This window comes from Sinocyclocheilus rhinocerous, unplaced genomic scaffold, assembly GCF_001515625.1.
Source record: "Sinocyclocheilus rhinocerous isolate Xijiao unplaced genomic scaffold, SAMN03320098_v1.1 scaffold495, whole genome shotgun sequence".
In the NCBI taxonomy this organism is placed as follows: domain Eukaryota; kingdom Metazoa; phylum Chordata; class Actinopteri; order Cypriniformes; family Cyprinidae; genus Sinocyclocheilus; species Sinocyclocheilus rhinocerous.
Genome location: NW_015629560.1, coordinates 357,395 through 369,679, shown reverse-complemented (window position 1 = coordinate 369,679; position 12,285 = coordinate 357,395). Strand labels below are relative to the sequence as shown.

Genomic DNA, 12,285 nt, shown 5'->3' with positions numbered 1-12,285 from the left:
GAAACCCTCCACCTTCCCCAGCTCCACCTGTATAGATCTGCTACGAGGTGATTCATGTATGCTATATGGGGGTTATTTCATGTATGTTATATTTGCAGCAGCAATATTTCTTACATGCTCACAGCAGCATGTTGTGGATGTATTGGCAGTAGCAAGTCTCGGTACTTGCTCTACCCCAGCAGCAGCGTAGCAGATCTATTCCGCCAATACCAAATACATTAACATTGTCATCTACATTACCATGCCAATCCCTCCGAGAGTTGTCATGACAGAACTAAATTTAACTGATGTTTGAGGTGTATGTTTTCACTGAGCATTAAAGGCATCTTTCATTGGAATTGCACCTCTTATGATAGGCTAACATCTCAAAGGTTGTGGAGTAGCCTACTTCTTACCATTTGATATACAGTATAGTGGAAACACTTCTAAATTATATTACTGTTTTGTTCTATTTTTATGATTTGTAAATTAACATACAGTACTAAAGTAATATTTAGCATTTCCAGTGCATCATTTTTAATCTGAGCTAGTTTCCCAAGATCTCTGTATTTAAATAGATTGTTTTGGCCAATGCCATGTTACATGAATTCAATAGGGGTGTTGCATCAGAGAGGACAACACAAGGGTTTGCAAAAGTGATGCTTTGTCATGCTGCCAAAACTTTTGCTGCAATGCACCTTGGCGTAGACATTGGTGCTGACCAATTAGAATTTCAGAGATCATCTCAAAGGTTGTGGAGTAGCCTACTTCTTACCATTTGATATACAGTATAGTGGAAACACTTCTAAATTATATTACTGTTTTGTTCTATTTTTATGATTTGTAAATTAACATACAGTACTAAAGTAATATTTAGCATTTCCAGTGCATCATTTTTAATCTGAGCTAGTTTCCCAAGATCTCTGTATTTAAATAGATTGTTTTGGCCAATGCCATGTTACATGAATTCAATAGGGGTGTTGCATCAGAGAGGACAACACAAGGGTTTGCAAAAGTGATGCTTTGTCATGCTGCCAAAACTTTTGCTGCAATGCACCTTGGCGTAGACATTGGTGCTGACCAATTAGAATTTCAGAGATGTCTAGTTTAGCTTTTTTTCTTTCTTTTTTTTTTGGCAGAGGCTATTATATGCTAAGTATTTACACTAAGTATTAAACAGTATGCATAAATAGTGTTTTATACAATTAGCAGCTTAGTGTATTGAAGTATTATGCATTATAGAGCATTATAGATGAGTATGCAATAATAAGATATTCAGTGAATTTTTATTAAAAGCATAAATGGATGCTGCCTTATTGGGACCCTACTTGCTGCTATCTCTAAGCACAACCTAACACCTAACACTATTTATTTCTAACCATATTGAACCTGTTGATCAGTAAAGGTGTCCTTGAAGGTCCTGGAAGGGAGCCGTTTTGAGCTTGGTAACAATATGAGCTAGACATTTTGTAGTCAATGTGCCAGCCTGTCCGAGAACACCACATTCAATCTCAATAATAGGCATATTAAAAACTCATTAAACACGTGGTAACACTTTATTTTGATGGGTCCACAACATACTGACTATAAGAAACTTTGCAAGTATAAGTCAGCAAATTTTACTAACCCTAAACCTAACCTAACAGTCTACTCTGAGAGTTAGTAGACATGTAGTTGCTAATTAATGAGAATTATTTGACATGTACTGTAGTTGCAAAGTTACTTATTTAGTAGAATGTCTAAAGTGGATTATCAAAATAAAGTTTAACCAAACACTTTATTTCCACTATTAAATACCATTAGGCACTTTATTAACCTTTCCCCCTAATAATTTCTCTATTTATTATTTAAGATATATTAAAATACACACTAAAATGGAGAGGTCAGAAAAATCAGGGTCAGAAAATACTTACTCTCACAGTCCCAGTTACTTCCTTCATTTCTTTTGTAATTTTGTCAGGCTCAACAACATAATGGTGTGTGGATTTAATGTAAACTGCCTTTGCTAAAAATACAGCTTATTTGCACTTCGTAGAAATAGACACTCTCTTTGTTTACCCCAATATTTCTATATTTCCATACTCAAAATGGATTGGTCAAATTAAACTTAAGTCCTCGTACAAAGGGTACATTGACTGCAGCCTTGTGCACTCATGTTGATACACATGCAAGCATAATGCTAAAAGTGTTTGTATTTGTTTGTCATTCAGGCAAAAGGATTCTGAGTGAAAAATGTCTACCCCTGATGGGTGCCAACACAACCCAAATGAAGATGATGTGAATTCTCCTACCAGTTCTTTGAACTTCCTGGATCAGAACTACCAGGAGCTGCACCAGAACTGCCTCACTGAAAACACACTCTACAATGATGAGTTGTTCCCTCCAGACAACAGCTCCATTGGCTTGTTTGATGATTTGTCACATGAGGTGGACATGTCTCAAGTTGTGTGAAAGCGGCCATCCGTATGTAATCATTACAGAATTCTTTGTATATAAATATTCTAACGTTCTACCATAACGGCTTTCACAGCTTTGCCTGGAATTATGAATTACAAATCTCTTCATTGTATGAGCTGCTACATGTCCATGTTTTGATACTGAAGGAATTGCACTCAATTTTCTCTTATCAGGAATTGGTGTCAGACCCTAATTTAATTGTAGATGGCATGTCCAGGTTTGACTATGCACAGGGAAGTGTATTAGGTAAGTTTGAGTGTATTCTGGTATTATACTGTAGATGCTATGTCAACTATACAATGTGTTGTGGACCAATATTTGTTCTCAACCCAGGTATCAACTCATGTCTCTTCTTAATTTAAATGGCATTAAGCACAATATGATGGGAAACTAGTAATAATATACAGCATTATTTTTGACACATTTTGTACATATTTCAAATGTGACTTCAGATATGTACATTTTTATTTATTTAGGAAACTGTTGGTTCTTGGCTGCAATTGGGGCTCTAACTTTTGAGAAGGATATCATAAAACAGGTCATGCCAGCTGAACAGTCATTCACCGAGGATTATGCTGGGATATTTCATTTTAGGGTGACTATAGTAGCTGATCGATATTTCAACATTTATTAATTTTCTCACATTATAATTTCTTGAGCACAAGTTTTATATTATATATTTTCCATGTTTGCAATTTATCACAGTTCTGGCGATTTGGGAAATGGATTGATGTTGTTATTGATGACCAACTTCCAACTATTGATGATGAACTACTTTTTGTGTGTTCAAAAACATATAATGAGTTTTGGCCTGCCTTACTGGAGAAAGCTTATGCAAAGTAGGTACCATTATTTTGAAAAAAAGTGTCCTGTTCATTATCTGTCAGTTGAATTGCTAAGGTTTAAATTGACTTACAAGTGTGCTGAGGAGGGAACTTAAATAAACTGTCTTTACAGGGTGTGTGGGTCCTATGCTGACTTGCATTATGGTTTCATATCTGAGGCCCTGATGGACTTTACTGGTGGGACGCATATGTATTATACACTGAATATGGCTCCTGCTGATTTGTGGAAAATCATGAAATGTGCATTCAAGTCAAAAACGCTTATGGGCTGTTTGGTAAGTAAGGCTACAGTGGTAAGAAAGACCTCACCAAATCCTGGATTATGTACTTTTATTAAATGTTTACATTTGTTGTTTTTTGTATGTAACATTAGACACCTGAAGAAAATGAGTTACTTCATGGCATAGCTCCGAAGCATGTTTACACAGTGACAGGGGTTTTTGAGGTAAGACCACACAAGCATCTGGCCTTTTCGGTTAGACTTATATTATAACTTTTGTTAATAGGAGTCTTCCACAATTGAATTGAGATTCAGGAACATTTTTTACCCTTTAGAGGGCAGTAGTATAGGCATCCGTCAGTCTCAGGAGACCATGGAGCATGTCATATGAAGATCACCGGTACAGAATTCAGATAGATGGATAGGTTGGGCTGGGCTGGCCTTCCTCCGTAGCTGCTTGACTGATATTTGAGGGTCTCCACAAAGTTGGAGAGGCTTTTGTGCACAAAATATCTCCACTTCTAGTCTGTCTGAGACAGCAGCTTCCCAAGAGTCTGGGTTGATTTCGAGGGGCCTTGAGATCTCATTTACAGTACAAACATCTTTGCACCTCATGTGGGTTCTATGTGTTGAGTAATACAGAAGATCCTTCAGAATGCACCCATCACCCATTCAGACAACATGTCCCAGCCATCACATGCATCTCTACTTGAGAAGAGTGTACAGGGATAAGATCCCTGCTCTCTCAAGGACAGTGCAGTTGGAGATCCTGCCAGGATGTGACGGAGGCAGCACAAGTGGAAGGTGTCGAGTCTACTTTCTTGATGAGCATGCAGGGTCCATGACTAACAGCGATAGAGAAGCGTGCTGACCACACAAGCCTTGTAGACCTGGACTTTGGTTCCCGTTTGTTAGCTTATCATTGGGCTACACTCCCTTTGTCAGTCTGGACAGGTATGTGGTAGCCTTCCTGATGCGCCTGTTTAGCTCAGTGTCACGAGGAAGAGAGTCAGAGAGAGATGATCCCGGGTTCACAAAGTTGTGTACAACCTCAAGTTTGGAGTCAGAGTTTGAGAATCTTGCCCCATGACTTGCATCTTCTTTAGGCTGAGGGCTTTAGTCACAATTGGTTGCATTTTGTCCCTAAACACTATTATTTCTGGCCTTTGAATTGAGTGCACAAAATGTTTATTGTACTCATGGTGAAAAAAGGTGAAAAAGTATATTAGTAAGCACAACTGTGGTTCATTGGAAAAGTGTGCCTGGCGTGGCGATTTCTGTGATCGTGGCTTCAAATTGGTGGTCCTGTGTCGTACAGTGAGAGAGGTTCAAAGATGGTCATTGTCATGGTCTTGCGACAGAAGATAGCTTGCAATAATTTTTTGACAGTGTCAGAAATTCAGCATGATCATCGCACAGTGTGTTTGCTGCTACGACCCACGTTTACTGACCAGCCAATAAAAATGAGACATGAAATCAATGCAACATGGCGATAGAACATAAAAATACTTACCTCAAGCTTTTAACCTTTCCTCTTTTGCCGCTTCCACTTTTTTACAGCACACATAAAAACTACAACTCCCAAACTGTGATTTGTCATGCTCTTTTTGTTTACCACTAGCGCATGCTGATTTTACTCTATAGTAACGTGCGTCATAGCCTACGAGCCACTAGGTATCATCATCGTACAGTCTACATGCATGTCATACCCAAGTTTATTAGATCCATGTCGCACAGTGTCATTTGTAATGTTCTTATAGGATTGCTAAAATCGTTTAGTTTGTAGAAGGCTTTAAACTCTGCCCTAAACTTAAATGATTAACTAAAAATGCATTTGCTGAAACAACTGTGGCATTTTGTCACATCCATCTGCTGGAATGCCCTTGACAGCCACCGGAGGGCCCTCCTGTGTTCTTGGTTATTGTGAACATTGCACTTGAAGACAGTCAGGTGTTTAAAAGACACTTGGGGCTGATCTCAAGTTTGACAGACCCACCACTGATTTCGGCCAGAGCAGTTGGTATCTCAAGGGCCTCAGCACTGGTTGTTATAGAGTCTGTTCCATTCCATGAGTCCGCTTTGGAACCTGCTCCAGTCCAGGAGCCTTCAGAATTCAATCCAGAACCCGCACCAGCCCAAGAGCCTTCAGAGTCCACTCATGAACTCGCTCCAGTCCAGGAGCCCTCAGAGTCCACTCCAGATCCCACTCCAGTCCAGGAGCCCTCAGAGTCCACTCCAGAGCTCGCTCCAGTCTGGGAGCCCTCAGAGTCCACTCCAGAGCCTGCTCCAGTCAGGGAGCCCTCAGAGTCCACTCATAAACCCGCTCCAGTCAAGGAGCCCAGAGAGTCCACTCCAGAGCCCACTCCAGTCCAGGAGCCCTCAGAGTCCACTCCAGAGCTCGCTTCAGTCAAGGAGCCCAGAGAGTCCACTCCAGAGTAGGCATGGGCCGGTATGAGATTCTGACCGTATGATAACCATAGATAAAAAAAAAATATCACGGTTTCACGGTAACGCTTCCACTTTTTTACAGCACACATAAAAACTACAACTCCCAAACTGTGATTTGTCATGCTCTTTTTGTTTACCACTAGCGCATGCTGATTTTACTCTATAGTAACGTGCGTCATAGCCTACGAGCCACTAGGTATCATCATCGTACAGTCTACATGCATGTCATACCCAAGTTTATTAGATCCATGTCGCACAGTGTCATTTGTAATGTTCTTATAGGATTGCTAAAATCGTTTAGTTTGTAGAAGGCTTTAAACTCTGCCCTAAACTTAAATGATTAACTAAAAATGCATTTGCTGAAACAACTGTGGCATTTTGTCACATCCATCTGCTGGAATGCCCTTGACAGCCACCGGAGGGCCCTCCTGTGTTCTTGGTTATTGTGAACATTGCACTTGAAGACAGTCAGGTGTTTAAAAGACACTTGGGGCTGATCTCAAGTTTGACAGACCCACCACTGATTTCGGCCAGAGCAGTTGGTATCTCAAGGGCCTCAGCACTGGTTGTTATAGAGTCTGTTCCATTCCATGAGTCCGCTTTGGAACCTGCTCCAGTCCAGGAGCCTTCAGAATTCAATCCAGAACCCGCACCAGCCCAAGAGCCTTCAGAGTCCACTCATGAACTCGCTCCAGTCCAGGAGCCCTCAGAGTCCACTCCAGATCCCACTCCAGTCCAGGAGCCCTCAGAGTCCACTCCAGAGCTCGCTCCAGTCTGGGAGCCCTCAGAGACACGGTCTCTCCGTACAACAGTTTGTTTTTTGTTTTTTAAATGTCGTGATTTTGAACAGATATAAACAATGGCAGGAGGTATAAGTATAGATGTTATACCAGCTAAATTTTATTATTGTACTAAATCGCAGACAAGTACAGTACGTACTTTAGACTGCTATTACTCACTCTGTGAGGGAGGAAACTAGTTGACGTTAGCTAGTTAATTATCCATGTTATCTGCCTCGGTAGCAAGCCAAATAGTATTTATTTCAACACTGAAACAAACGGCGGGTGGGTCTCTGTCTTGATCGGGGGTAAAAGAGGGAGAAATGAAGATGACACAGATATATAGTTTATGTTCGACCTGGAAGTATTTATTTAGCGATCGGCGCTAAAACGTCATCTGTACGGAACACCGTGACTTTTCCAAACCGCGGTATACCTTGAAACCGGTTATCGTCCCATGCCTACTCCAGAGCCCGCTCAAGTCTACGAGTCCACTCTAGAGCCTGCTCCAGTCCGGGAGCCCTCAAAGTCCTCTCATGAACCTGCTCCAGTCCGGGAGCCCTCAGAGTCCACTCATGGACCCGCTCCAGTTTGGGAGCCCTCAAAGCCCACTCATGAACCCGCTCCAGTCCAGGGGCCCACAGAGTCCACTCCAGAGCTCGCTCCAGTCCGGGAGCCCTCAGTGTCCACTTATAAACCAGCTCCAGTCAAGGAGCCCTGAGAGTCCACTCCAGAGCTCACTCAAGTCTACGAGTCCACTCTAGAGCCTGCTCCAGTCTGGGAGCCCTCAAAGTCCTCTCATGAACCTGCTCCAGTCCGGGAGCCCTCAGAGTCCACTCCAGAGTCCACTCAAGTCTATGAGTTCACTCCTGAGCCCGCTCTAGTCTATGAATCCGCTCATGAGCTCATTTAAGTCTACGAGTTCATTCCCGAGGTCGCTCTAGTCTACGAGTTCGCTCCATAGTCAGTTCTGGTCTATGAGTCTGCTCCATAGGCTACTTCAGTCTAAGAGTCCACTCCAGAGTCCACCCAAGTCTGCGAGGGCATTCCTAAATTCGCTCCCATCTATGAGTCCACTCAAGTTCCTCCTGAGGTGGCAGCTTCCGCTGCAAAACCTCCCAAGGTGGCGGCGTCCGCTTCAGCTCCTCTCTGGGCAGTGGTGCCCACTCCCGAACTCTCTCGAGGTCATCTGTCTCATAAGCTCCGCTGCAGTGCTCTTCAGCTCAGTCAGCTCCACCGTGGGGATCTTTGATCCCATCTGCCTTACTGTGGTGGTCGTCTGTTTTGGCATGGGGATCTTCGGCTCCATCTGCTCTGCTGTGGTGGTCTTCAGATCCGCCCTGGTGGTATTTGGCCCCGCCCTGGCCTCCTGTGCTGCCGACCCCGCCCTGGTTCCCTGGTCTATCTTTGGCTCCTGGCCATCTTCCACCACACGGGCCTGGCCCACCATCCCTCCCACTGATCCGCCTACATTCCTCCTACCTCTTGGAACATTTTGATACTTGGTGGGGCGTCTGGAATCTGATCCTTAAAGGGGTCATATGATGTTGCTAAAAAGAACAACATAAATTTTCCACATACTGTACATTATTGTTTCTCCTCTATGCCCCGCCTTTCTGAAACACGTCATGACAAAATGACAAATACATGCATACTCTGAAAGCGCTCCACAAGACATGTGTGGTTATATTACTGGATTGAAATTTAACGGGAGAATGCACGTTTTAAACAGCTTATTGTACAGGTAAATTAAACGCCGTTCTAATCTAATGCACTGTAACGCACACACATAGGCTTCAGACAGTAGCGCGAACAGTTCATCTCACGCAGATCGCCAGCACACAGAATCATTCAGCGCGGAAATGTATTGTCAACACTGTTCTGTGATTTATCAATAAAATAGCTTAGAAACTGAAAAGTTCAAGCATATATTTCTTAATAACCAAATCCCACAGCTTCACTTCTAGTAGAGAGACGTTGCCAGGTAGAATTAATTCACACACGCAATCGCTCTCACTAATGCATTCATATTAATGTAATCTTTACTGTGCTACTTTATCTGTATCTGATTTAGAACGAGCAGAAATCTGTGAGAAATATAACGACCTAAAGACAAAAGAACTGATAAAAATGAGCTGTTATAGGAGCAACAGCCATGTGGGCAGCGCTGTGTCATATGCCATAGCTGTGCACAAGCTGTTTGTCACAGCTCCAGACTTATTTGTTCATTAATGACGTCATCAGCAACTAGTCGACTTCGACTCGACTTTCATCACATAAAAGTCGACTTCAAAAAATCAGAAGTCGTTCAACCCCTAACACACACACACACTTTTGTCCCTTGATAATGTTTAATAATATCCATATTCATATATTAAGCATTTTTATTGATTTATGAAAATATTAATACTATATTATAAAAAAGCTGTTATAGGAGCAACAGCCATGTGGGCAGCGCTGTGTCATATGCCATATCTGTGCACAAGGTGTTCGAGTCTCAGCTCCAGACTTATTTGTCATTAATGACGTCATCAGCGACTAGTCGACTTCGACTCGACTTTCATCACATAAAAAAAATCTGAAGTCGTTCAATCCCTAATATATGTATATATATATATATATATATATATATATATATATGTGTGTTTGTGGAAGAATTGCTCTGTGTCTCTGTTTTTGCTGGTGACCATTCTGTTTCAACGTGTGTGAGGCTTTTTGCCTTCTTGCCTCATGTGGATTACAGTTTTGGATTACTTTATTAAATGCTGCACTTGGATCTTCCATAGAGTCTGTGAGTGTTTTCTGGCACATTTTAGCTTGCTTCTTCAAATCTTAGAACTCTTTTATAGTGATTCTTATCATGTGCTCTGCATCACAGGTGCAGTGCGTGAATTGTGTGAATGTGAGAAATTCTTCACAAAGCCATAAGTATTTATAGTGTACAATTGCAGGTTTATTACAAAGCCAGACTAAGAAACAAGCTAGAGCAGAGATAAATTGCAAAGAAAAAGGATAGTGTGTGTGCCTTGGTTTGAGGTTGTGGATTTTGTAGGTAGAGTAGAGGCACATTTTTTTCAATGCTTTTTTGAGTGTTTCTTTTTTAATCAATTTAATACTCTTTTACTTTTAATAAATCTCTTAAACTGACATTGATTTCTGGCTTTGTAAAACAGGTGGTGAGTGACGAAAATCCAGTCCAGCTGGTAAGATTGTTAAACCCATGGGGCGAAGAACAGTGGCTAGGAGACTGGAGTGATGGGTAACGTTTACAGTAACAGCTTAATTTTGCCAGACACAAACTCAGCAGAAAGTCGTACATTGCTTGAACACACCATGACATATCACCTTACATGCTTAAGGTTCTTTTCTTTGTATTTGCTACACAATAGCACCCATGGCTTGTTTATACATTTTACAGATCACCCCTATGGGACACAGTTTGTGGGGACATCCGCAAAATTTTCCATGAAGTTTTAAATAACGGGGAGTTCTGGTGAGCATGACCATGTTATGTACACCCACCCTCTCACATTTGAAGTGAGAAATGACTACTTCTATACAAAGTATGAAATCACATTTTACTTAGAAACATTTTTTTAACTGCAGGATGTCAATGGAAGACTTTACCAACATTTTTGAAAACATAGAAATCTGTTGTCTCTGTCCTGATTTTCTGGATGGCTCTGCTGAATGTCACTGGACCTCAAAACGACATTTTGGCAGATGGAATGCTGGGATTTCAGCGGGTGGTGACATAATTAAGACAGGTATTATTGCTCTATGCATATGTATATATTTGCACATAAAGCCCTATCAATCAGTTCCAGCATAGCAAAATGATAATAAAACCTTAAAGTATAAAGACAAGACTTTTAAAAGTAAGACAGATGTAACTTGAAATAAATGCATAGAAAATGAAAATAATGTACAGATTTTCTTTTAATGATCTAGAGACTTTCTGGACAAACCCTCAGTTTCGGGTGAAACTTGATGAGCTTGATGAGGAATGTGCTAGTGGCCAGCGTCCTGAAAATATACTGGTGTCCCTCATGCAGAACCATGAGAAGAGAAACAGAAAGAGCCAAGACAATTTTTATATCGGCTTCTATGTTTTTGAGGTCAGTATTTGCGTATACTATGCTTGTTTAAATATGCCAAATAATGTTTAGTATTTACGTATGTTTGAATCTGATGTAGTTTAATTTTAAGTTTCTTTATAAATTGAAGGGGCTTTTATTTACATTTATAACATATTTATGCATTTAGTAGATGCTTTTTATTCAAAGTGACTTACATTTTGACAATTGAGAAACGTGAGCAATTGGTCACAGAGTCAACAATATTTGTAGAGTACAATGTCAGATTTATTAGAAACCCAAACTAAGAAACAAGCAGAGGTGAAATGTAAATAAACAGAGGATTTTGTGTGTGCCATGGTTTGAGGTTGTGGAGTGGTTACATTCTTATTGAAGAAGTGTGCCTTCAGCTGCTTTTTGAATGTTGTGATGGTCTCAGCATTTTCATGACATGTTTTGTGCATCAACTGCAATATCCCTTTAATGATGTTATGCCTTTTTCTCCTTTCTTTCACAGATACCACTCGAGGCAAGTGAAAATTAATCTAAATGTTATACTGTAATGGCCCTTTCAAGACTAAAGACACATTTTATTATTTTCTTTTAGATGAGAAGTCAAAGTGGGAGGTTTTCATCTGAGTTCTTCATTGACAGAGAGCCTGTGGCACAGACTGATGAATTATTATGTTTTAGAGAGGTGATGAAATTCTTCAGGCTGGAGCCGGGAGAGTATATGATTGTACCTTGCACAGAGAATCCTGGTGAAATTGCCTCCATTATCCTGTCTGTTTTCTCAAAGAATGAGACACACTTGGAGTAAGTTGTGATGCAGTCTAAAGAATTGGATGTGCTTAAGGCTGTTTAGAGTAACCTGAAATTACAGCTCTGTGATCTAAAGTTTTTCTCTTTCCAACAGACATATTCAAGAAACTCCTGAGTAGAATGGAGACCTTCTTGATGAGGGTGAGGTAAACATTGTATTGTCTGCAGACTTTATTACTTGTCACATGAATAGGAATCAATATGTTCTGCTTTTACTTTTTGTGCTTTAATTTTTCTTTCAGTGAATAATTTCAGAAAAAAAAAATCGAGAAATGTATTTGTTTTTGTTAATTATTCTGTTCTTAAGTGTTTTACCTTTATTTGTTAACAAATTGTTTTTGGTTTATAAAGCAAATGTGTCATCTGTTGGGAGGGTGATGTACTACAGTAGTTGCTATTCAGAATTGATCAGTTATGTTAGATGGCATATTTTATTACATGCCATGCAAGGTAAGAATAAATACTTGTACTTTTCTTTTTTTATGCAAAATACTGTAATCCTGTCAAATTATGCCTTGACGTGAAAAGCTGTAAAAAAACATGAATGAAAGTGTGTCATTATATCAGAAAGTGCATGTAATTCTTGTGTCGATTCCAAACAATTTATACTGCTGCAGACAGTGCAAATAAAGCTCCCCATATGAAACAATCACGATTTC

At 40.4% G+C, this 12,285-nt stretch overlaps 1 protein-coding gene across 1 annotated transcript in view; it reads left to right on the top strand.

Annotated features, from left to right (window-relative positions):
- LOC107739220 (calpain-2 catalytic subunit-like) overlaps nucleotides 1–12,272 on the top strand; it is a 21,621-nt gene extending 9,349 nt beyond the window's left edge. Inside the window, exons 2-14 of the mRNA XM_016551245.1 lie at nucleotides 2,190–2,442; nucleotides 2,610–2,682; nucleotides 2,913–3,031; nucleotides 3,142–3,275; nucleotides 3,394–3,556; nucleotides 3,655–3,726; nucleotides 9,902–9,987; nucleotides 10,147–10,221; nucleotides 10,335–10,495; nucleotides 10,680–10,846; nucleotides 11,322–11,333; nucleotides 11,412–11,620; nucleotides 11,721–12,272. Of these exons, the coding sequence (XP_016406731.1) occupies nucleotides 2,646–2,682; nucleotides 2,913–3,031; nucleotides 3,142–3,275; nucleotides 3,394–3,556; nucleotides 3,655–3,726; nucleotides 9,902–9,987; nucleotides 10,147–10,221; nucleotides 10,335–10,495; nucleotides 10,680–10,846; nucleotides 11,322–11,333; nucleotides 11,412–11,620; nucleotides 11,721–11,745 (1,260 nt within the window). The 5' untranslated portion in view covers nucleotides 2,190–2,442; nucleotides 2,610–2,645 and the 3' untranslated portion in view covers nucleotides 11,746–12,272. The remainder of the gene's footprint in view (nucleotides 1–2,189; nucleotides 2,443–2,609; nucleotides 2,683–2,912; nucleotides 3,032–3,141; nucleotides 3,276–3,393; nucleotides 3,557–3,654; nucleotides 3,727–9,901; nucleotides 9,988–10,146; nucleotides 10,222–10,334; nucleotides 10,496–10,679; nucleotides 10,847–11,321; nucleotides 11,334–11,411; nucleotides 11,621–11,720) is intronic.
- The last annotated feature ends 13 nt before the right edge of the window (nucleotides 12,273–12,285 follow it).